The sequence below is a fragment of the Pelodiscus sinensis genome, chromosome 12 (genome assembly GCF_052426305.1).
Source record: "Pelodiscus sinensis isolate ZL-2025 chromosome 12, ASM5242630v1, whole genome shotgun sequence".
Lineage (NCBI taxonomy): Eukaryota > Metazoa > Chordata > Testudines > Trionychidae > Pelodiscus > Pelodiscus sinensis.
In genome coordinates, this window is record NC_143063.1 from 28,367,624 (window position 1) to 28,390,499 (window position 22,876).

General features: G+C 43.5%; 1 protein-coding gene across 8 annotated transcripts in view; it reads left to right on the forward strand.

Moving 5' to 3' along the window:
- The window catches only part of DPY19L3 (dpy-19 like C-mannosyltransferase 3), an 88,094-nt gene that overhangs the window by 29,246 nt on the left and 35,972 nt on the right, over positions 1-22,876 (forward strand). For 7 of the 8 annotated variants that reach the window (XR_012906692.2, XM_089781489.1, XM_075940146.2 and 4 more), the window contains 6 exons: positions 6,482-6,572; positions 11,126-11,247; positions 12,637-12,782; positions 17,296-17,419; positions 19,917-20,051; positions 20,767-20,898. Coding sequence is in view for 7 of the 8 variants with exons in the window: in XM_089781489.1 (XP_089637615.1) it covers positions 6,482-6,572; positions 11,126-11,247; positions 12,637-12,782; positions 17,296-17,419; positions 19,917-20,051; positions 20,767-20,898 (750 nt within the window). In the remaining variant the exon portion in view is untranslated. The remainder of the gene's footprint in view (positions 1-6,481; positions 6,573-11,125; positions 11,248-12,636; positions 12,783-17,295; positions 17,420-19,916; positions 20,052-20,766; positions 20,899-22,876) is intronic. The other variant, XM_075940147.2, reaches the window with a different exon arrangement.

The window sequence follows — 22,876 nt, forward strand, 5'->3', positions numbered from 1 at the left end:
AAAAGTGGAAACTTGGACAAATGACAGGGAGGGGTTTAAATGTATAGCTCGAGAATGCCGGGGGGTTATCAGAAAGGCGAAAGCGCAAATGGAATTGCGATTGGCTAAGGATATGAAGGATAATAAGAAAAGTTTCTACAGGCATGTTAACAAGAAGAAGGTGATCAGAGAGGGTGTGCAGCCCCTACTGGATGAAGGAGGTAACCTAGTGACAGATGATGTGGGGAAAGTTGAAGTACTCAATGCTTTCTTTGCCTCTGTATTCACGGACAAGGTGGGCTCCTGGAATAATGCGCTAAGTGACGCAAGATGGGATGAAGATCGACAGCCCTTGGTGGGTAAAGAACAAGTTAGGAACTATTTAGAAAAGCTAAACGTACACAAATCCATGGATCCGGACTTAATGCATCCGACGGTACTGAGGGAGTTGGCAAATGTCATTGAGGAGCCTTTGGCCATTATCTTTGAAAAGTCATGGAGATTGGGAGAAATCCTGGATGAACGGAAAAAGGCAAATGTAGTGCCCATCTTCAAAAAAGGGAAGAAGGACGATCCAGGTAACTATAGGCCGGTCAGTCTTACCTCGGTTCCTAGAAAAATCATGGAAGGGATCCTTAAGGAATCCATTTTGAGGCACTTGGAAGAGAGGAAAGTGATTAGGAATAGTCAGCATGGATTCACAAAGGGAAAGGCATGCCTGACCAATCTGATTAGCTTCTATGATGAGGTAACTGGCTCTGTGGATGTGGGAAAGTCAGTGGGTGTGATATACCTTGACTTTAGCAAGGCTTTTGATATGGTCTCCCACAATATTCTTGCCAGCAAGTTAAGGGAATGTGGATTGGATAAATGGACAGTAAGATGGATAGAAAGATGGCTAGAAGGCCGGGCCCAGCGGGTAGTGATCAACGGCTCGATGTCAGGATGGCAGTCAGTTTCTAGCGGAGTGCCCCAAGGTTCGGTTCTAGGACCGGTTTTGTTCAATATCTTTATTAATGACCTGGATGAGGGGATGAATTGCACCCTCAGCAAGTCTGCGGATGACACTAAGCTAGGGGGAGAGGTAGATATGCTTGAGGGCAGAGATATGGTCCAGAGTGACTTAGACAAATTGGAAGATTGGGCCACAAGATATCTGATAAAGTTCAACAAGGACAAGTGCACTTGGGAAGGAAGAATCCCAATCATTGTTACAAGCTGGGGACCAACCAGTTAAGTAGTAGTTCTGCAGAGAAGGACCTGGGGGTTACAGTGGATGAGAAGCTGGATATGAGTCAACAGTGTCCCCTTGTAACCAAGGCTAATGGCATATTAGGTTGTATTAAGAGGAGCATTGCCAGCAGATCCAGAGATGTCATTATTCCCCTTTATTCGGCTCTGATGAGGCCACATCTGGAGTCTTGTGTCCAGTTCTGGGGCCCCCACTACAAAAAGTATGTGGACGCATTGGAGAGGGTCCAGCGGAGGGCAACCAAAATGATTAAGGGGCTGGAGCATATGACTTATGAGGAGAGGCTGAGGGAGTTGGCTCTGTTTAGTCTGCAGAAGTGAAGAGTGAGGGGGGATTTGATAGCAGCCTTCAACTTCCTGAAGGGAGGTTCCAAAGAGGATGGAGAGAGGCTGTTCTCAGTAGTGACAGATGGTAGAACAAGGAGCAATGGTCTCAAGTTGCGGTGGGAGAGGTCCAGGTTGGATATTAGGAAAAACTATTTCACTAGGAGGGTAGTGAAGCACTGGAATGGGTTACCTAGGAAAGTAGTGAAGTCTCCATCCCTAGAGGTGTTTAAGTCTTGGCTTGACAAAGCCCTGGCCGGGTTGATTTAGTTGGGATTGGTCCTGCCTAGAGCAGGGAGCTGGATTTGATGCTGAGGTCTCTTCCAGCTCTATGGTTCTATGATTCTATGATTTCAGAGAACTATCCATGATAACTCCAAGATCTCTTTCTTGATTTGTCGTAGCCAAATTAGCCCCATCATACTATATGTATAGTTGGGGTTATTTTTTCCAACGTACATTACTTTACACTTACCCACATTAAACTTCATTTGCCATTTTGTTGCCCAATCACTTAGTTTTGTTAGAGCTTTTTGAAGTTCTTCACAGTCTGCTTCTGTCTTGACTATCCTAAACAGTTTGGTATCATCCGCAAACTTTACTACCTCACTGCTTGCCCCTTTCTCTAGATCATTTATGAATAAGTTGAATAGGATTGGTCCTAGGACTGACCCTTGGGGGACACTACTAGTTACCCCACTCCATTCTGAAAATTTACCATTTATTCCTACCCTTTGTTTCCTGTCTTTTAACCAGTTCTCAGTCCATGAAAGGACCTTCCCTCTTATCCCATGACAATGTAATATACACAAAAGCCTTTAATGAGGGACTTTGTCAAAGGCTTTCTGAAAATATAAGTATACTATATCTACTGGATCCCCCTTGTCCACATGTTTGTTAACCCCTTCAAAGAACTCTAATAGATTAGTAAGAGATGATTTCCCTTTACAGAAACCATATTGACTTTTACCCAACAAATTATGTTCTTCTACGTACCTAACAATTTTATTCTTAACTATTGTTTCGACTAATTTGCCCAATACCGATATTAGACTTACCGGTCTGTAATTGCCAGGATCACATCTAGAACCCTTTTTAAATATTGGTGTCACGTTAGCTATCTTCCAGTCAGTAGTACGGAAGCCGATATAAAGGATAGATTACAAACCACAATTAATAGTTCTGCAATTTTCCATTTGAGTTCTTTTAGAACCGTTGGGTGAATGCCATCTGGCTCCAGTAATTTGTTAACATTAAGTTTTTCTATTTGTTCCAAAATCTCCTCTAATGACACTTCAATCAAGGACAGTTCCTCAGATTCATCTCCCACAGAGGACAGTGCAGGTTTGGGAATCTCCCCAACATTCTTAGCTTGACGACTGATGCAAGGAAATCATTTAGCTTCTCCACAATGGCTTCATCGTCCTTGATTGCTCCTTTTGTATCTCAAATGTCTAGGGGACCCACTGGTTTTTTAGCAGGCTTTCTGCTTCTAATGTACTTAAAAACGTTTTGCTATTGTTTTTTTGAGTTTTTGGCTAGCTGTTCAAAATCTTTTTTTTGCTTTTTTTATTACATTTTTACACTTAATTTGACAGTGTTTATGTTCCTTTCTATTGATCTCACTGGGATTGGACTTCCATTTCTTGAAAGATGCCTTTTTGTTCCTCACTGCTTCTTTTACATGGTGATTAAGCCACAGAGACTCTTTTTTAGGTCTCTTACTATGTTTTTTAATTTGGGGTATACATTTAAGTTGGGCCTCTATTATGGTGTCTTTAAAAAGTTTCCATGCAGCTTGCAGGGATTTGGCTATCGTCACCGTGCCTTTTAATTTCTGTTTAACTAACCTCCTCATTTTTGTGTAATTCCCCTTTTTGAAATTAAATGGCAGACTGCTGAGGTGTTCTTCCCACCACAGGAATGTTAAATGTTGTTATATTATGGTCAGTATTCCCAAGCAGTCCTGTAATAGATACCTCCTGGACCTGATCCTGTGCTCCACTCAGGACTAAATCAAGAATTGCCTCTCCCCATGTGGGTTCCTGTACCAGCTGCTCCAAGAAGCAGTCATTTAATCCATTGAGAAATTTTATCTCTGCTTCTCTTCCTGAGGTGACATGTACCCAGTCAATATGGGGATAATTGAAATTCCCCATTATTATAGAGTTTTTTATTTTGGTAGCCTCTCTGATCTCCCTTAGCATTTCAATGTCACTATCACTGTCCTGGTCAGGTGGTCGATAATATATCCCCACTGCTATATTCTTATTATTGGAGCATGGAATTACTATCCATAGTGATTCTATTGAGCATATTGATTCATTTAAGATTTTTATTTCATTTGATTCTATGTTATCTTTCACACATAGTGCCACTCCGCCACCCACACGGCCTGTTCTATCCTTCTGATATATTTTATATCCCGGTATGATTGTGTCCCACAGATTTTCCTCGTTCCATCAGGTTTCTGTGATGCCTTTTATGTCAATCTCCTCCTTTAATACAAGGTACTCTAATTCACCCATCTTATTAGTCAAACTTCTAGCATTTGCGTAGAAGCACTTTAAAAATTTGCCACTGTTTATTTGTTTGCCCTTTTCTGATGTATTAGATTCCTTTGTATGTGGTTGTTTGTCTGCTCTGGCCCCTTGTTTGTCCTCTCCCCTCCTCTCTTTCTGACTACAGCCTAGAGAATCTCTATCAATGGATTCTCCTCTAAGAGAAATCTCCATATGATGTACATGCTTCTCCGCACCAATCGGCTTTCCTCCATTTCCTAGTTTAAAAACTGCTCTATGGCCTTTTTAATGTCCAGTGCCACCAGTCTGGTTCCACCCTGGTTTAGGTGGAGCCCATCCTTCCTGAATAGGCTCCCCCTCTCCCAAAAGTGTCCCCAGTTCCTAATAAATCTAAACCCCTCCTCCCTACACCATCGTCTCATCCACGCATTGAGACTCTGAAGCTCTGCCTGCCTACCTAGCCCTGCGCGTGGAACTGGAAGCATTTCTGAGAATGCTACCATAGAGGTCCTGGATTTCAGTCTCTTTCCTAGCAACCTAAATTTGGCCTCCAGGACGTCTCTCCTACATAGCAGTAGTTGTGTTGGTGGAAAAAGCTCTCCCACCAATATAAGTGCCAGTGTAGACAATGCTAACTTGGCGTATATTATGTTGCTCGGGGGGTGGGATGGCTAATTTACACCCCTAAATATGTAATTTATGTTGACTTAAGATATAGAGTAGCCATAACCTAAATCCTTCAAAATGTCTTTTTACATGTAAACTTATTTTTATGAATATTTTCTTAGAATATCTTGGAGCACTTAAAAAACATTTTTGCTAAAAATGCTGTAGATTCTTTCATAAACATTGCACAAGTTGAACAACAGCAGTAAAACATGCTTTCAAAGTGTTTACCCATAACAGTATACATTTTTATTCTCATGGCATACTAAGGAAAGTATAAATTGCTATAGAACCAGAAAAGTCTTATGAATGAGTAAAACAGATGTTACCGTAGCATGAAACAGTTGTAAAAAACTCCCTAGAATTTGTGTCATAAAATATAAATAGCATTTGGTTGAAGACAGCTGGTTCCAGGATTACATATTTATCATGTTTGAATGTATTTTTGTTAATTAGATCCCCTCTGTGATTACTTCTCCCCACCCCCCATAAATTCCAAGTGTTAACAATTACTTCTACTTAAATACTTTTTAATAATCTTTTGCTTCTGTTTTCAGAAAACTTTTTAGTAGTGGTAAATTCAAAACTACTGAAGCTATCCCATTCTACGATCTGGTTCAATTCTTCATTTTGCCTAGAATGATATTTCATACTAAATGACACAAAGTCAATGTAGTCCACTGACAAAATGTTTTAGTATACTGTAATGCAACTGGAAAGTTTCAGTGTGGACTAAGATGATTCAAATGTATTTTTATTTTTCAGCTTGTCTCATCTTATAGGGGTTTATTTTTGTCTAGTTAACTTCAGTAAAATGTGTTTTTGAAACAAGATTTAACATTGGGGAAAAAAGAATTTGTGTCTAGTTTTATGTTAGCATGGAGCAACCATTAATTCTGGTCCAACATTAAGAGATGAAAAAATCAGCATGACTGTGAAAGGAGACACAAGTCTTAGGGTGCTATACAATATTGCATTAACAAGAATAGCAACCGTAAAAGCAAGGCTACTCAGTTATTTTAGCAATGTGCTTTTGTACAGGAAGATAAATTAATAGGATTCAGTTTGGGAATCTTATTAGGATTATTTCATGTCGAGATTGCCATATGTAGAGTAAACAGTCATTAGGCTCTCAAATCTAGAGAGAAACCATTTCCAGTTTTGTAAACTATATAAAAGTTAAAAACACCACAGTAAAAACTTCATTTATGCACTAGAGGTAACTATTACTTGTAAGATAAAATAAACTAAATGATTTCACTTCATGATGTTTTGTTTTCTATATTTTAATTTGTCGGAGTTTGCTCATCCAAGACTCTAAGGCTACGTCTAACCTACACCCCTCTGTTAGCAGAGGGATGTAAATTAGACGTTTCGAAAGTGCAAATAAAGCGGGGATTTAAATATCCAGTGCTTCATTTACATAATCATGTTCTGGCGCTGTTTCAAACAAGCACCATTTCGAAACTGAAACCGCAGTTTAGACACGGTTTTTTCGACAACAGGGCTATTTTTGTACTCTTCGCGAGTACAATGGCCCATTTTTACAGTTCTAAGTCTTGGGTAATTTTTTTCATGTTGACTTTGATGGGTAAAAATTTAGAAAGGGGAATAGGACTTCACAGGATTAGGTCCAGACTTTTCTGAAGCAAGTCATGTTCACCCAGTACTAATATGAAAATACTAAGCTTTGGTGTGTGATTGTATCATAAATAGCAGGGCTTCTAATTTATTTGCAGGAAGTAGAACGGGAAATTTCATTCAGGACAGAATGTGGATTATATTACTCCTACTACAAAGAGATGCTGCAGGCTACATCCATCCAACAAGGTATTTTTAACCTGTAAAGTAAATTTTATTTTGCTGATGAGATGCTGTTTTTAATAAAGTAAAAAGTGAACATACTGTTTATGAAAGGTGCTGTAGTAATCATGCTAGAGACAAATTTGTTGTATTCGTCCACAAAGCAGAAATAGTTTCGATAATGGAAACATGAGCTCTACAATAGTACATCAGTTCTCTCATGTACTACCCCAGGTCTATGGCTACACTGTAGCCTTCTTGTGGAAAAGCATATGCAAATAAAGCGCAGCATGGAATATGGCCACACTTAATTTGCATAAGTAATGAGCAGCCATTTTTGCGCAAAAAACCCCTCTTGCTTAAGAGCCGTTCTTCCTCATTTTTTGAGGAAGAACGGCTCTTGCGCACGAGGGTTTTTTTGCGCAAAAAGGAGTTGTCTACACTGCTCGTTTTTGCGCAAAAGCTTCTTGTGCAAAAACAGTTGCTCATTACTTATGCAAATGAAGTGCGACGATATTCCACGCTGTGCTTCATTTGCATATGCTTTTCTGCAAAAAGGCTACAGTGTAGCCATAGCCCTCGAGAAAGTAAGATCACTCGTAAGGATGATAATTTCCATTCTTGCTCAATGTTTTACATCATTGATTTACTTAAGAGTGGCTAAGCATCTGATATGCTGTAACTTCTTACTGCAGCAATTATAATAGTCTCTGTACTACACTGTCTTTACCCTGCCCCTTCTTTTGTTTTGTATCTGTGTTGTGTCATATGTAGATTCGTGGAAGGTACAATTTTTTGCTATATATTTGTACAGTGCCTAACACAATGGGACTCTGATGCGTGTTTGAGACCTCTAGATATTATTGCAAAACAGATAAATAATATCTACTATAATGCCTTTTGGGGCTATTTGTGATTTTCTCTTCAAGACACTGGACTGAGATTCCCAATTCATTTTCCTTATGCTGCCTAATAGCTAGTATGGTTGATCAACGCCAGTGTCAGCTGGCTTTAAAGAGGTGACTTAAGAGTGAATGACTCATGATCCCAATATTAATGCTACAAGTCTAGAGCCCCAAACATAATTTGTTGCAGTTTCCACAGCATTACAGAATGAGAAGAAACCTCAGGAAGTCATGGCGGGATCAATCACCATCTAGAGACCATCCTGACAGGTGTTTGTCTAATCTGCTCTTAAAAATCTCCAATGATGAAGATTCCACAATCTCCGTAGGCAATTTATTCCAGGGCTTAATCACCCTGGGTATGTCTACACTACAAAGTTAGTTCGAACTAACAGACGTTAGTTCGAACTAACTTTCATAGGCGCTACACTAGCGCTACACTACACACCCCTTAATTCGAACTAACGGAGCGCTTAGTTCGAACTAGGTAATCCTCATTCCACGAGGATTAAGCCTAGTTCGAACTAGCTAGTTCGAATTAAGGGGTGTGTAGCCCCTTAATTCGAACTAGTGGGAGGCTAGCCCTCCCCAGCTTTCCCTGGTGGCCACTCTGGCCAACACCAGGGAAACTCATCTGCCCCCCTCCCGGCCCCGGACCCCTTAAAGGGGCACGGGCTGGCTACGGTGCCCGTGCCAGGTGCAAGCCTGCCAGCACCCAGCCAGCAGATCCTGCACCTGGCACGGATCGAGCCACCCACCCGATGCCCCTCAGCCCTCCCCCTCTTCCCGGGACCAGGCTGGCGGCTCCCGGGAGCTTGCCCGGGACCGCAAGAGGTGGGCACCCACCTGGGCTAGTGCGGATATCGTGGACCACGTCCACGATCTCCGCACTAGGCACAGGAAAGTGGCTGGCTTGGGCAGGATAGCTGCCAGCCTGGCCACCCAGGAGCAGGTGTGCAAGAGAATCAAGGGGGTCCACTGAGACCCCCGACCCTGAGCCCTGAGCTTACAATGGCCGTCCTGGGTCAGACCAAAGGTCCATTTAGCCCAGTAGCCTGTCTGCCGACAGCGGCCAACCCTAGGAACCCTGGAGGGGATGGACCGAAGACAGTGACCAAGCCATTTGTCTCATGCCATCCCTCTCCAGCCTTCCACAAACCTTGGGCAGGGACACCACTCCTACCCCCTGGCTAATACCACTCCATGGACCCAACCTCCATGACTTGATCTCACTTCCCTTTAAACTCTGTTCCAGTTCTAGCCTTCACAGCCTCCTGCAGCAAGGAGTTCCACAGGTTGACTCTGCTTTGTGAAGAAGAACTTTCTGTTACTAGTTTGAAGCCTGCTACCCATTCCTTTCCTTTGGTGTCCTCTAGTCCTTCTTTATGGGAACTAATGAAGAACTTTTCTGTATGCACCCTCTCCACCCAACTCCTGCTTTTAGAGACCTCTATCCTGTCCCCCCTCCGTCTCCTCTTTTCTAAGCTGAAAAGTCCCAGTCTCTTTAGCCTGTCTTCATATGGGACCTGTTCCCAACCCCTGATCATTTTAGTTGCCCTCCCCTCTCCCAGCGTCTCTCTTCCCCTCTCCCACCTCCTTTTCCCAGTCTCCCCCAGTTTTGTTCAATAAAGACAGATTCCATTTTGGAAGACATGTTATCTTTATTTTGTACATCAAGAAGAGGGGCTAGGGAAGGGTAAGTGAAAGGAGGTGAGGGAGGAATGGGGCACGAGCCCCCGATGGGGAGGACTGGGCTGGTTCTGCGGGCTTCTGGAGGTGGAAGCTCTCCTGCAGCCCCCCAATTGCCCCCTCTCCCCAGATGACAGCCTGCGGCAAGTGCAGCCGGGCTGATGTCCGAGTGCTGTGATGTGCCCAGTGTGGGCACTCAGGGCACTCCAAGCCAGGACTGCTTTGCAAGTGGGGCACCCCTGAGAACTGTCTGTCCGGGGTGGGGGTCGGGACCCTTTAAGCACAGCCTTCGGCTAGCCTGAGACAGCATCTCCACGCTCTAAGTCCTCCTCTGATGCCCTGCCGGCACCGCTTCCGGCCATCCTTAACCCCGCTTCAGGGTCCACTTAATGTGGACGCGCTAGTTCGAATTAGCAAAACTCTAATTCGAACTAGTTTTTAGTTCTAGATGCGCTAGTTCGAATTAGCTTAGTTCGAATTAGCGCTGTAGTGTAGACATACCCCCTGACAGTTAGGATGTTTTTCCTAATGTCCAATCTAAACCTCCATTGCTGTAATTTAAGCTCACTGATTCTTGTCCTATCTTCAGAGGTTAAGACAGGGATGGGCAAAATCAGGCCCAGGGGCCAGATCCTGCCAACCCAGCTGATTAGCAGAGTGTGCATACTTACAACTGGCAGCGTGTGTTCATCCGTCCCTCCCCTACCTTACTCTGACCTGCAGTTATATTGCTCTCATGAGTCTCCTGCTAACTATGCAGAAGAGGGGCAGGGATGAGGAAATGCTGAAGTTAGGGTGTCCTCCTGCTCCCCATCTTTGCAGAGCAGGAATCCATAAGAGAGACACACAGTGGGTCTGCTCTAATCTGAAGCATGGATAGTGAGTGACTCAGAGGAGTGCCTGTCTTAAGAGTCCATGCATTGTTTTTAAGATTTCAGTGCTTGTGCTCTATCTCACACTCATACCCACCCCCATGCCCAATATCTGCAGAGAGGGATAGTGGGGAGACAACAGAGCAAGACAGTGTTCCTTGTCTTAAAGCGTCGTCAGAGCAGCCAGCACCCACTCTTTCTGTGTCACTGTCACACACACCTAGTCTGTGCCACACACACCATCACTGTCTCACACATACTTTCCCAGTCTCTGTGCCGTACATACTTAATCTGTGTCACAAAGTCTGTCTCTCAAACACAGTCTCTCTCTCTCTCTCTCTCTCTCTCTCTCTCTCTCTCACCTCCAGCCCCTCTCCTTAAGCCTGAGGCCCCGCCCTTTCTGGCGGAGCCTGGCTCCAGCCCATGACTACATACAAAAATTCATAAAATGCCCCCCTTGCAAAAATTATTCCCCACCCAAGATTAAGGAGAATAATGTTTCTCCTGACTCCTTGTAACAGTCTTTTAGGTACTCAAAGGTTGAATATAGGCATAATATTGTAATGTTGCCATACATGACTAATTATACAGAATTGTGTGTACTGTACAGCAGTCAAGTAATCATCATTTTATGGGTACATAAACACAACAGTAAAAACAAAACAAAACTATGTCACAGAGTCTCAAGAGCCTGAGTCAGTTGATTTAGACTTGGTGGTCTAATAACAATAGTGTAGAACTTGGGTCTCAGGCGGGAGCCCAGACACAGTACTCGTCCTGTTTTGGGGAGGATCTCAAAGCTCTGGGCTTCAGCCCAAGCCTTCATATTCACACTCCAATTTTTAGCCCTGAAAGTCCAGGTTATCTGATCTGTGCCAGTCATAGTTTTGAATAAATCTACACTGCTATCAAAGTGGGGAAATTAACTTGAATTAAATTTTTAGATTTTAGTAATTGAACCAGATATAAAAAACCTATTTTGAATCCTTAATGTAAAGCTTTGCAAAGTCTTCCATGAAAGATCTTAAAATACACTTGTAAACTCTTTTCACTGTACAACTGAAGTGGGAGGGAATGATAGATTCTTCTATTTTAATTTCTCTTTAACATTTAGGTTTACATGGCTTAATATATGATAATAAAACTGAATCTCTGAGGACAATTAACATACTTGAAAGAATGAATGTTTATCAGGAAGTGTTTCTCAGCATTCTGTACAGGATTCTCCCCATTCAGGTAGGTATTTAATTATGACTTTAGTTAAATAGCTATGTATGGATACTTTGTGAAAGCTTCCCAGTGAATGACAGCCCTCATTTTGGCCAATTTCTAAGGATAAATATATTCCTGCTGGGTTTTTTTTAATCTATACAAATAAAAAGCCTTAGTTTTCAATTCAATCATACATGAACATAATAGGAAAACTAATTTTTAAAGGTTTAAGTGTTTGGAATTACCCATCTGTGGCTATCATTATGGATTTACACCTGCAAAAGGAACAAAACTCTCTATATTAATTTTAAATCTTTAAACAGTCTGGATACGTCTAGACTAAATGCTTCTTTCGAAAGAAGCTTTTTTGAAAGAATCTTTCAAAAAAAAGGCATTCTTCCTCGTAAAATGAGGTTTACTACTTTCAAAAAAACCACTGTGTTCTTTTGATTTAATTTTGAATGAACGTAGCGGCAGTCTAGAGGCAGGTGACTTTTTTTCGAAAAAAGGCCACTTTAAAAAAAACAACAACCCTGTAGTCTAGACATAGCCTCAGTGTGTGTACATATATGCTCTTGAAGTATTAAGAATCAGGATATTAAGATAGGTCTGGCCATGTCATGCTACTAGCTTGTAGGAAAATGGGGGAACACTCCTATCTTGCCTCCGTTCACTAGCAGAGCAAATGTAGCCTTCCTATTACATTCTCTCTTGCTACAGTTCACCTCATCCTTGGAGGTAAAGGGATATGAAGTTTCTTGCAGGAGAATTCCTTCCCTTGAGTGGACAGAGTATGTACCAAGCATCCTCTAGACCAGTGTTTCTCAGCCAGTGGTACGAATACCCTTAGGGGTACTCGAGAGAAGTCTGGGGGTACATCAACACAACTGAAATGTGAAGAAAACTGAATTTGTGTTTTAAGTTTTACAGATTTTTATTATTTTTATACTTTTTACACCCAAAAATTTCATCGCCCATCCAGCTACGATTAAGTTGTTTAAACAAATGTGTTGCAACAGTAGAAAAAAAATGTGTGTGCCTGAAAACTGTAGGTACTGAGGGAACTTATATATTTTTTAAAGGGGTACTTTATAAAAAAAGGTTGAGAAACACTGATTTAGACCACCATGAGAGTGTAAGATTGGACTTCAAACAGATAATTTTGAAAGTGTTTTCTCCATGGCCATATTATTATGACTATCAGTAAATCTACGTCTGGCACTTAATAGATTTTTGAATCACTGAGTCATAGAGATAAATGTATTTTTGAAAAAAGTATGGATTTTTTATCTTTTTACTTTTACATAGATTATTTGTATTGTAATGTTGCATAAGTGTAGAGACATTGCCTTTAAATTCACATTGTTATAAAATATTAGAAATAATTTAACTTCAGTTTTCTCTGTTTTACAGAAGTATTTAGATCCTGTTTATTTTTATATCTACACTTTGTTTGGACTTCAGGCACTTTATGTCATTGCTTTGTATGTGACCAGCTGGCTTCTTAGTGGAACATGGCTTTCAGGTTTGTTAGCGTCTTTCTGGTATATTACAAACAGGTAAGTGAATTTACATGTGACTCTTCTTACGTTTTTGTTTCTAACACAAGGTGAAGATGTATTAAATAGTCAGTTGCTAGAATTAAATTGGGTGTAAGAGAGAGTTTAGAATAGCAGAGGTGTGTCACTTTAGATCAACCAGATATTTAAAATCATTACAAATGATTACAAATAAGCTGAAGCTGCAAAGAATCAAAAGTTTGAGGAAACTAAGAATATGGCACGTCCACGTTCTTTTTGGACTCAGCTGAAGTGGGAGTGGAGCCACCTGTGCAGTTCCCAGATTATGTAGCCCTTCTGGGCCATCATCATACCCTCTCCCTATAAGTTAAATTACTCTATGAGGTGCAGTGATTTATACCAGATGCACCATAGCCCCAAGAATTTAGGGTGACCAGAACTTATGTCCTGAAAGCTCCCCTGAATTAAAGATTCTTTAAGGGATAAGATGGTGGTAAGGCAGTGCAAAGCAGCTAAAGTGAAGCTGGCTCTTGGACTTTCAGTTGTTTTCTGTAACTTAAATAAAGAAAATAAAAGCATAATGCCAATGCTGTCAAAGGTGTGCCAAAGTTATTTGAAATATTAATCAGCAGTTGTGATTACTGTAAAGGAGTTTGAACATAAGAATGACTATATTGAGTCGGACCAAAGGTCCATCTAGCCCAGTATTCTGTCCTCTGACAGTAGCCAATGTCAGATGCCCCAAAGGGAATAATCAGAACAGGTAATGATGAAATGATCCATCCACTGTTGCCCATTCCCAGCTTCTGACAAAGAGAAGCTAGGGACCATCCCTGCATATCCTGGCTAATAGTTATTTGTTACCCCAAATGTCACTGGAGACCACCCAGGGTTACACTCATATGGATTTATTAAATGAGGAATTAACAATCCACTACAGGGTTAAACTCAAGGGCTATGTCTACACTGGTGGGTTCTTGCGCAAGAATGGCCGTTCTTCCGCAGAGCGTCCACACTGCTCGCCCGCTCTTGCACAAGAAGATTGACAGTAAAGTGTGGGAAGAGAGGGCTGCTTGCACAAGAGCAATGCTCTTGTCTAATAAGTGTAAGCTCTCTTGCACAAGAGCTCTTGCGCAAGAGGGCAGTGTGGAGGGCGGGAGGGGTTTCTTGCGCAAGAAAGCCCTATGGCTAAAATGGCCATCAGAGCATTCTTGCGCAAGAGAGCGTTCACACTGCCATGGATGCTCTTGCGCAAAAGCACATGGCAGTGTGGACGTGTTCTTGTGCAATAGTTCTTGCACAAGAACCCTTGTGCAAGATGTTCTTGTGCAAGAACCCGCCAGTGTAGACCTAACCAAGGGGGTTGAGCAGTCATTGAATGCCACTATAGGAATAAACTGAATGGGATTGAGCTAACTCTCTCACACACACAAACACACACATTCATTCATGTCCTCAGGCACTCACACACTTACACAGGCAAAAGATTGCAGAGCTAGCCAAAGCATATTGACTCCGGAAGTTTGCCTCTAGCCATGGATCCCACTGGGGAGCTGGTCAGAAAGAGGGCTCTGCCATGTGCTCTCTCCTTTTATTGGAACTGGGCTGCTCCTGTCACTCACACACGGGTCCTTCCTCCAGATTCCTCACTGAGGAGCCTGCCCAGACCTCCCTCAGTTCTGGTTCTTTGTTTGCTTAGTAAAGCCTTGTGTCTTTAATTAGTCACCTCCTGGCTTCATGTGTTTAGTCTTGCTGTTTCCTTCACCCCAAACACCTCCATTCACACACACAATCTTATCACAGGGTGGAATGCTGTTTAGAGCAAGTTATAAGCCAAATGGCTGATTTTTGCTTGTAAAGATTTTTGAGTCTGTACCTCCTAAACTCAAAACTCTGGTCATCTGAAGAAGTGGGCTGTGCCCACGAAAGCTCATGATACCATTTACATGTTTTGTTAGTCTAATAAAGTGCTACCAGACCATTTGTTGTTTTTTAAGTTTATCCTGTACTGACTTGGCCCCTAGTTTGAACTAGGGAGGCAAATGAAGCATACCAAAGTTGCAAATCAAGCACGGGATTTAAATATCCTGTGCTTGAGTAGCATAATTGCGGCCGGTCGCCATTTTAAAATGGCGGTCGCCCGATTTAACTTGCCGTGTGTAGACAAACCTTTCCCTCGAATTAACTGTTACTCCTCATTGCATATTTAAATCCCGCATTTGATTTGCAACTTTGGTATGCTTCATTTGCCTCCCTAATTCGAACTAGGGGGCAAGTGTAGACATACCCTAACTCGGATACCCCTTTAAGCTTCCGAAAGATTACAGAGTTGCAAAGCTCAACGATCACCAAGCTTATAGTAGGTTTCTGACCTTATAAAGCAAAGTGGCGGAGAGTTACAAAGCTCAACAATCTTACAACAAGGTGCAAAATTTAAAAAGCAAGGTAGCTGAAAGTTACAAAGAAACAAGTACAAAGCTTCAAAGCTCAATAGTTACAAAGATAGCTTGCAGAGCACAGCATCTGTCTGAGAACAATTTCCATCTTAACCATCAGTAATAAAGTGACTTGGGGCGTATCTAGACTACATGGAATGGTTGAAAGAAGATATGCAAATTTTGTGGGAATTTACATATCTTCTTCGAAAGAGGAGCTTTAGCAAGTGAAATTAATTAAGACGCGGCTTTTTCGGAGAACCGTCTCCTTTGTTGAAAAGCCGCTTTTCCTCAAAAAAGGAGGTTTGCGTGGCTTTTCAACAAAGGGGCAGGGAGAGATTGCCCAAAAAGTTGCATCTTAATTACTTTCACTTTCGAAAGTTCTGCTTTCGAAAGTGCAATCAGAAGAAGATATGCAAATTCCATGGGAATTTGCATATCTTCTTTCCACCATTCTCTGTCGTCTAGATGAGCCCTTAGAAAACAACTGCCCCCCTTAAACGATGTACCACAGTAATGCAGTAAGCAGCAGGTTTTGTCATTCTCTAAGTCATATGTTGGCAGGGCCTTTCAGTTTAATACATTTCCACAAAATTTGTGTGTAAATCAAGTAGTGGCTCGGGCGGAGGCTTTATGCAACATTATTGATGGACCTATCCTCCGTGAATTTATGTTTGACTGTAAGCAAATCAGTTATAAAGTGTTTCCTTATACATATCTAGTTATAGTTAGTGCTGTAGAGGAGAAAGTAATTTTAAATTATATACAGTAGAACATATATTTAAGAGGTCAATGTTTTCCACATATGGAAGACTTGGAATGGACTTGTTTTCTCTCCAACGTTCTAATAAAGAGTTTAGAATAAAAGGATGTTACTTATCCAGATAAAATGACTACATGGGATAAATTTGGACAATTGGGGTACTCTGTCCAAAGGGTGCACGTCTAGCGTAATGGAATTGCTATTTGAAATAGTAGTGTCTTCCAGATAAGAAAGGTTCAGACAAACAAGTTATATTTTCAGTTTTAGGAAACACTTTCACTATATAAGGAGAAATAGACAGGGGATTATTTATGTTTGTCTGAGATTTTGGAGGTGACTGTGCTGAATGGTTGCCCTTGTCTTTGACAATAACACTTCTAGTGTCAGAATGTTTCAGGAAGGCCAAGAAGTCTCTTGCTGTCCAGTTCAATGGGATTCAGTCATGCTATTAATATAATGCATTTGAATTGCAGTGAGGATAATGACAGATATCTGTTCAACAATGCCTCCCGAAAACCAAACTGAGAAGAAATATATTACCGTAGATCTGGAAAGTCAACACTTTTTTCTTTAGATCACCATAACTCTGCTCTGTAAGGGTATGTCTGCACTGCATGCCTCTTTCAAGAGAGGAATGCAAATGCAGATGAACGAAATTCCAAGTGAAGCGCGGATTTGAATTTCCCACGCTTCATTTGCATAATCGCATCTGGACGCTTTTTCAAAATACCCTATGTCGAAAAAAGAAAAGCTGTGTAGACGCGGTTATTTTGAAAGAAAACCCTTCTTTCGAAATAACCCTTAAATCTCATTTTATAAGGAGTAAGGGTTATTTAAAAGAAGGGTTTTCGTTCGAATTAACCGCGTCTACACAGTGTTTCTTTTTTTGAAATAGGGTATTTCAAAAAAGCGGCCGGACGCGATTATGAAAATGAAGCACAGGAAATTAAAATCTGCACTTCATTTGCAATTTTGTTCGTCTGCATTTGCATTCCTCTCTCGAAAGGGGAATGCAGTGTAGACATACCCTAAGAGGGGTTTGGCTCCACAGTAACAGCTATCTGTAAAAAAGGGGAGTTAAATATTCAAGAGGAAGATATTTTGGCCACAAAAAGAAATGAACTAATTCGTAAAACACTAGAACAGGAAGGCTCTTCTTGGCAAGTTTTCAGGGCTAGGGATGACAAGAAGATTCGCTAGTCAGCTACCTAAGAAACAATTTGCAAGAGCCTAGATATGATCAAAGTAATCTACTGGTAGTTTTCCAAATACAATTTCAATTTTAATTGAAATCTTTTTTTCAGGAGACTGGGTTTTGGTTGCATTTATGAATCTCTGTATTTGTTTTGTGCAGAATAGATACCACAAGAGTAGAATTCACCATTCCATTAAGAGAGAACTGGGCACTGCCATTCTTTGCCGTTCAGATAGCAGCAATCACATACCTGTTCAGATCTCATCTACAGCCTCTTCATGAAGTAAGTATTTCTAACTTATTTGATATAGCAAAACTAGTATCTGAAATGTCAGGAGAGCTACTGAACCATAAGTGTGTGCTTCAGATAACTAACGATAAATAAGGCTGAAAGCACTATTCTTAATTTTTACAGCCATGGAAATGTACAAGGCACTGTACAAATAGATGGTAGAAAAATTGTTAATCTGCTTCCCCCGCTGTGCCTCTGGCCAGCCCCACTTCCCCCAACCCCCTCCCAGGCAGCCAGTTCTCCCCCGCTTCTCCTCCCAATCTCCCTTGGCCAGCCCCACTGCCCGCGTCCAGCCCTCCTTCCGGCAGACACTTCTCCCCCCCCCACCCCCAACCTCGCGCCCCCCAGCAGCCCTGCTTCCACCAGCCCCCCAATCTCCCCAGTCCGCCTCGATTCCCCCGTCCAGTGCTGCTTTTGGTGGCCGGCTCTCCCCTTCTCCTCCCTGGCCCTCCCCCCCTCCCCTCCCCCAGCTAGGACTCTTCCAGGAGCCGGAACATCCGGCTTCAGACTCCGCCCAGGCCGGCAGAGGGCTTGGGAGACCCGGCACCACATGGGCACTCTGGGAGCGTAGAACACCCCGGCAACCACTATGAGGCCCGGTATCGGGCCACAGCCCATAGTTTGGGAAACACTAGCCTAGTGAGATTGCGGAATCTCCATCACTGGAGATATTTAAGACCAGGTTAGACAGACACCTGTCAGGGGTGAGCTAGGACAACTCAACTTTGGAGCCCCAGGGGCCACGCTGATACTTACAGAACATGCTGAGGACCTCAACTTAAGTGTTGTTGCATATGCAAGCAAATATATACAAATACCTTCTCTCACACTGACAGGCATGAATACAAAGATTAAGGCAAGACTACACAACACAGGCCCCATTTAAGTCAGTTCTGCTGATATTAATACAATTCAATATTCTATCTGATTTCTACCCATGTGACAGCACTTTTCATGAGCAATGATAGTCCAAGAATTTAACTACTAAAACACATATCAACAGAAGATCATTACACTGACTACTTTTTTGTTTCGGCTCCCACTCGCCGGCCACGTGTTGATCCCCACATAAACCCAAACTACACCGTGGGGCACAAACAAGCTGGCAGTGGGCAGCATACCAAGTTATTAATAAATATTTTATAAACCTTTACCTTTTTTCTCTGCTGCCATGTCTCCTCTCCTTGCTCCATCATCTTCCCTGGTGCCTGCTGCCCCCCAACTCCTTACCCTCCATTGCTGTCCTGACTCCTGCCCTTCTCACTGCCCTCAGCCCTCCTGCAACCTGCCCCCCTCCACTAGCCCTTTTCTCCCTCGTATGCCCACTCCTCCAGTAGCCCCACTCTGATCATGTGAGCTACCCCTCTTCTAACACCTCCCTCTACTCACCTGTCCTGCCTCTCTCCTCTGGTGCTTGTTCCTCCCTTGCAGGTGTCTGCCCTTCTGCTTCACCCCAGAATCCCCTGGCACCTGCACCTTTCCTTAGCCCCGCACCCTCCTGGTGCCTCCCCCTTCCCTCACTGCCCCTGCCCCCTTTACCCTCTTTTTCCCTGATATACACACCCCCTCACCACTCTCTGCCACATTCCCCTCCTGTCCCTCTTTGCCCTCACATATGCCTGGCTCCATCCCCACCTTTCTCATGCCCACCTCTTCTTTTACGCCTTCTCCCGGCACCTCCCCCTCCAGCCGCCAATGCCCTTCCCCACTCTTCTCCCAGCATCACCCTGTCCCCCCTCCCACTGACATCTCCCCTCCTGCCCTTTCCCTCATTGTCTGCACTTGGCCCCCTGGCATTTGTCTCTCCTGCACCCTGTCCCTTGGTGTCTTCCCCTCCCCCTGCCCAAGCCCCTTCTACCCCTCACCCTCCGCCCAAGCCCCTCCTCTCCCCCCCCCCCGCCCCGGCCCAAGTCTCTTCCCTTCCCCCCCGCCGCCGCCACCTCCTCTCCTCTCCTCTCCTCCTCCCCCCGCCGCTGCCGCTGCCACACAAACCCGTTCCCTGCCTTCTGCCTTCCACGTTGCAGGGCCAGAGGCCCCACTCAGGCCCCAGAGCCAGAATCCGGGGGCAGCCCCTCAATGTGCCTCCGAGGAGTTTTAGAATCCTGGGCCGTGACATCACGTCATGCCCGGGCGTCCTCCCTGCCCACGTGCAACGCCGCACATTGGCAGAAGCAGCCGGCAAAGAGGAGCTGTGCACGGCAGGGATGGGCCAGGGTCCGCTCCAGGCAGAGCCAGGGGAGAGACCCAGCTCCACATATTGGTGGAGCTGGGCCCCCGACTCTGTAACTCGCCGGCACTTCCAGGTTCAGGGACGCGGGGCCTAATTCAACCGAATCGGCCTAAGGCCAGCCCTGCCGGCAGCCACCAGGCATACTGGGGCCCGGTATTTTTTTCCTGCGGCCCGGTATCAGGCCATGGCCCATAGTTTGGGAAACGCTGCATTTCTTGATGGAGATATGTAAGTTACATAACAACTTTCTCTTTCCAGAAACTAACACTTCTGGCAGTGTTTATATCAACCTTTCTCTTTAGCCTGACTTGGCAATTCAATCAGTTTATGATGCTGATGCAAGCATTGGTATTATTCATATTGGACTGTTTTGACATGCTTCCCACGACAAAGGTAATCATATTTCTGGTCGTGACCAGACTTTTTCTTTCTGAGTTTAATAGTGATATTGTTTTGAGATGTTCTTTTGCACAATGTTCTACATTTGAAATTAGCACATAATATGCAGTTCACTTTTGTGATGTGCTGTTAAATAACCACGATCAGTTTCAAAGAGGTAGCTATGTTAGTCTGTTTCAGTAAGAACAATGAGTAATCCTGTGGCACCTTAAAGAATAACAAAATTATTTAGACATAAGCTTTCCTGGGCTGGAAACCACTTGTTAGATTCATTAGGTGGAAACTTCAGTTTGGCAGATATATACACATGCAAAGATGGATGTGTTACATTACTATACAAAGGACCAGTGCTAAGGAGGTCAATTCAGGCAGGGTGAATGTGGCCTACTCCTCAAACTTCAAAAACAAACTTCAGCTGACACTCCTTGCCAGAGTGGCCTTTAACAGGGTTCAAAAAAGAACTAGATAAATTCATGGAGGTTAAGTCCATCAATGACTATTAACCACAGTGGGTAGGAATGGTGTCCTTAGCATCTGTTTGTCTGGAAATGGATGACAGGAGAGGGATCACATGATGATTGCCTGTTGTGATCGCTCCCTCTGGGGCATATGGCATTGGTCGCTGTTGGCAGACAGGATACTGGGCTAGATGGACCTTTGATCTGACCCAGTATGGCCGTTCTTATGTTCTGTGATCTCTTCGTTGCAGGTTACATGGGTCTACATTATACAATTAACAGGCATACTACTGGTCTGTGTTCTACAGTTCTTTAATTCCATGATTCTTGGATCTCTACTTATAAGTTTTAATGTATCTGTCTTACTAGCAAGAACATTTCAGGTATGTGCTCAAAACCTTTTTTAAAAAATAGTAAGCTAGCAGTATGACCAATTTAAAAGTAGTTCATTTTTTAGAGAAATCTTTCTCCTTCCTCAGCACTTTATGTCTGGCCATACCAAAAGAAGGACAAGAGACCTTTGACAGGGGTTCAATCAGGCCACAATTTTATTATTAGATGTCTGAAACTACCCAGCAGACTACCCCTGTTTATTCTGGAAATACCACCAGTTCCTCCTTTTTTCATACAGGTCCCTTCAGAAAATCCATTCCTAGTACCTTACCATCCATCTGCCATCATAGGAGGGTGAAGGTGGTCTATAAGAATGGGAGGTTGTCTCTGTGACGTACCAATCATAGTAGTCCCCCATTACCCCCTTCTTTCCTTTAAGTCATACCTTTCCTATAGAGCAGGGATGGGCAAAAGGGCCTGCGGATGGGGGAGTCCACAAAGTCTCCTCCCCAACCCGGGGCGCAAGGCACTTTGGCTATGTCTAGACTACAAGATTTTTTCAAAAAAAGTAGCCTTTTTTTGAAAAAACTTCACCTGCGTCTAGACTGCCGTCGCGTTCTTTCAAAATTAAATCGAAAGAACTTTGACAGCGGTGAACTTTCAAAAAAAGGCATTCTGGAACGCAAACACGGCTTTTTCGAAAGAGAGTGTCCAGATTGGCTGGGTGCTGGGTGGATCACTTTTTCGAAAGTCTTGTGACAGTCTAGACGATCTCTTTTGAAAGAGGCTTGTAGTCTAGATGTACCCTTAGAGTCAGCCACCAGGGTTAACTCTAAGCACCATGCACCAGAGACTTTGCGCTCTCTCCTTGCCTCCAGGCCAGTCAGGGGAAGGGGCATGTGGGAGTTTGGCTCTAAGCACCGTGCACCCCTTGCAGGATGGGGACAAGGAGGGAAGAGAATTTTACGTGCCCCCCTCCCTGCCCCGAGGCCCTGATTAACCTGGGGTAAAGGGGAGCACGCAGAAGGGGAGCACTCCCCTCCCACCCTGAAAGGGGCACACAGTGCTTAGAATCAACCACCAGTTGTTAAGCACGGCACCTCTTTCCAGGGTGGGGGTAGAAAGTGAGAGACTTCCCATGCTTCCCCCACCCAGGTCTTGATTGGGGCTCGGGCATCTACAGGGAATAGCTGGCGGTTCTGTCTGGGTGGAGACAGGAGGAAAAACTTCACAGCTCTCTCAATCAGGGTCTTGTGGGTGGGAAAGCATGGAAGTGTCCTGGCCCTGCCCTTTCTACCCAAGGCCCTGCCCTTTCCAGGGTAGCCCAGGACCAATTCAAAAATTTCTGCAGTGGCCCTCTCGTCTAAAATGATTGCCCACACCTGCTATAGAATATCTGCACTGTACATTCACCATAAAGGGGCATAGCAATTAGCTTGGCTGCCTCCTGCCCGCAAACACAGTAGGGTTTCCACATATCTCTTATTGCTCCCCTTTTATATCAGTAAAAACAAATGGACTCCAAAGCTTTACAGGGGAACCCTCATCCTCCATTAATAATTTGATGATGCAGGATGCTTATGCTGCCTCTTTTACAGCTAGCATTGCTAGGGGATGAGCCAGCAACTATGCTTACCCTCTTGCAGCAGTTTTCATCCTCCCACTTCCTAGCCATAAAGCACAGTTGCCTTCATTTGACCAGCCAGCCAAATGCCTCTCCTGCTTTAAGGTGCAGGGTGGTCATTTTCAACAGACTATTACAGATGTTTATAGGACAGAGTAAAGACTCAGTGATTACCCTTACTCACTGGTAATTAACTGACACCTCCCAAACTGTAATATTTTTAGATGTATCAGTAGTGTCACTGTTCTGTACTTGATATTAATATATACAGATGTTCAAGCAGAGACCCTCATCTTGCAAGGCTTTTATTGGACAGAGAGTCTCATTGATTTCAGTAGGACTCAGACTGGATCCTTAACTCCATGCTGTCAGAATACTTTGTAGAAGGAGGCTGAAGTCAAACC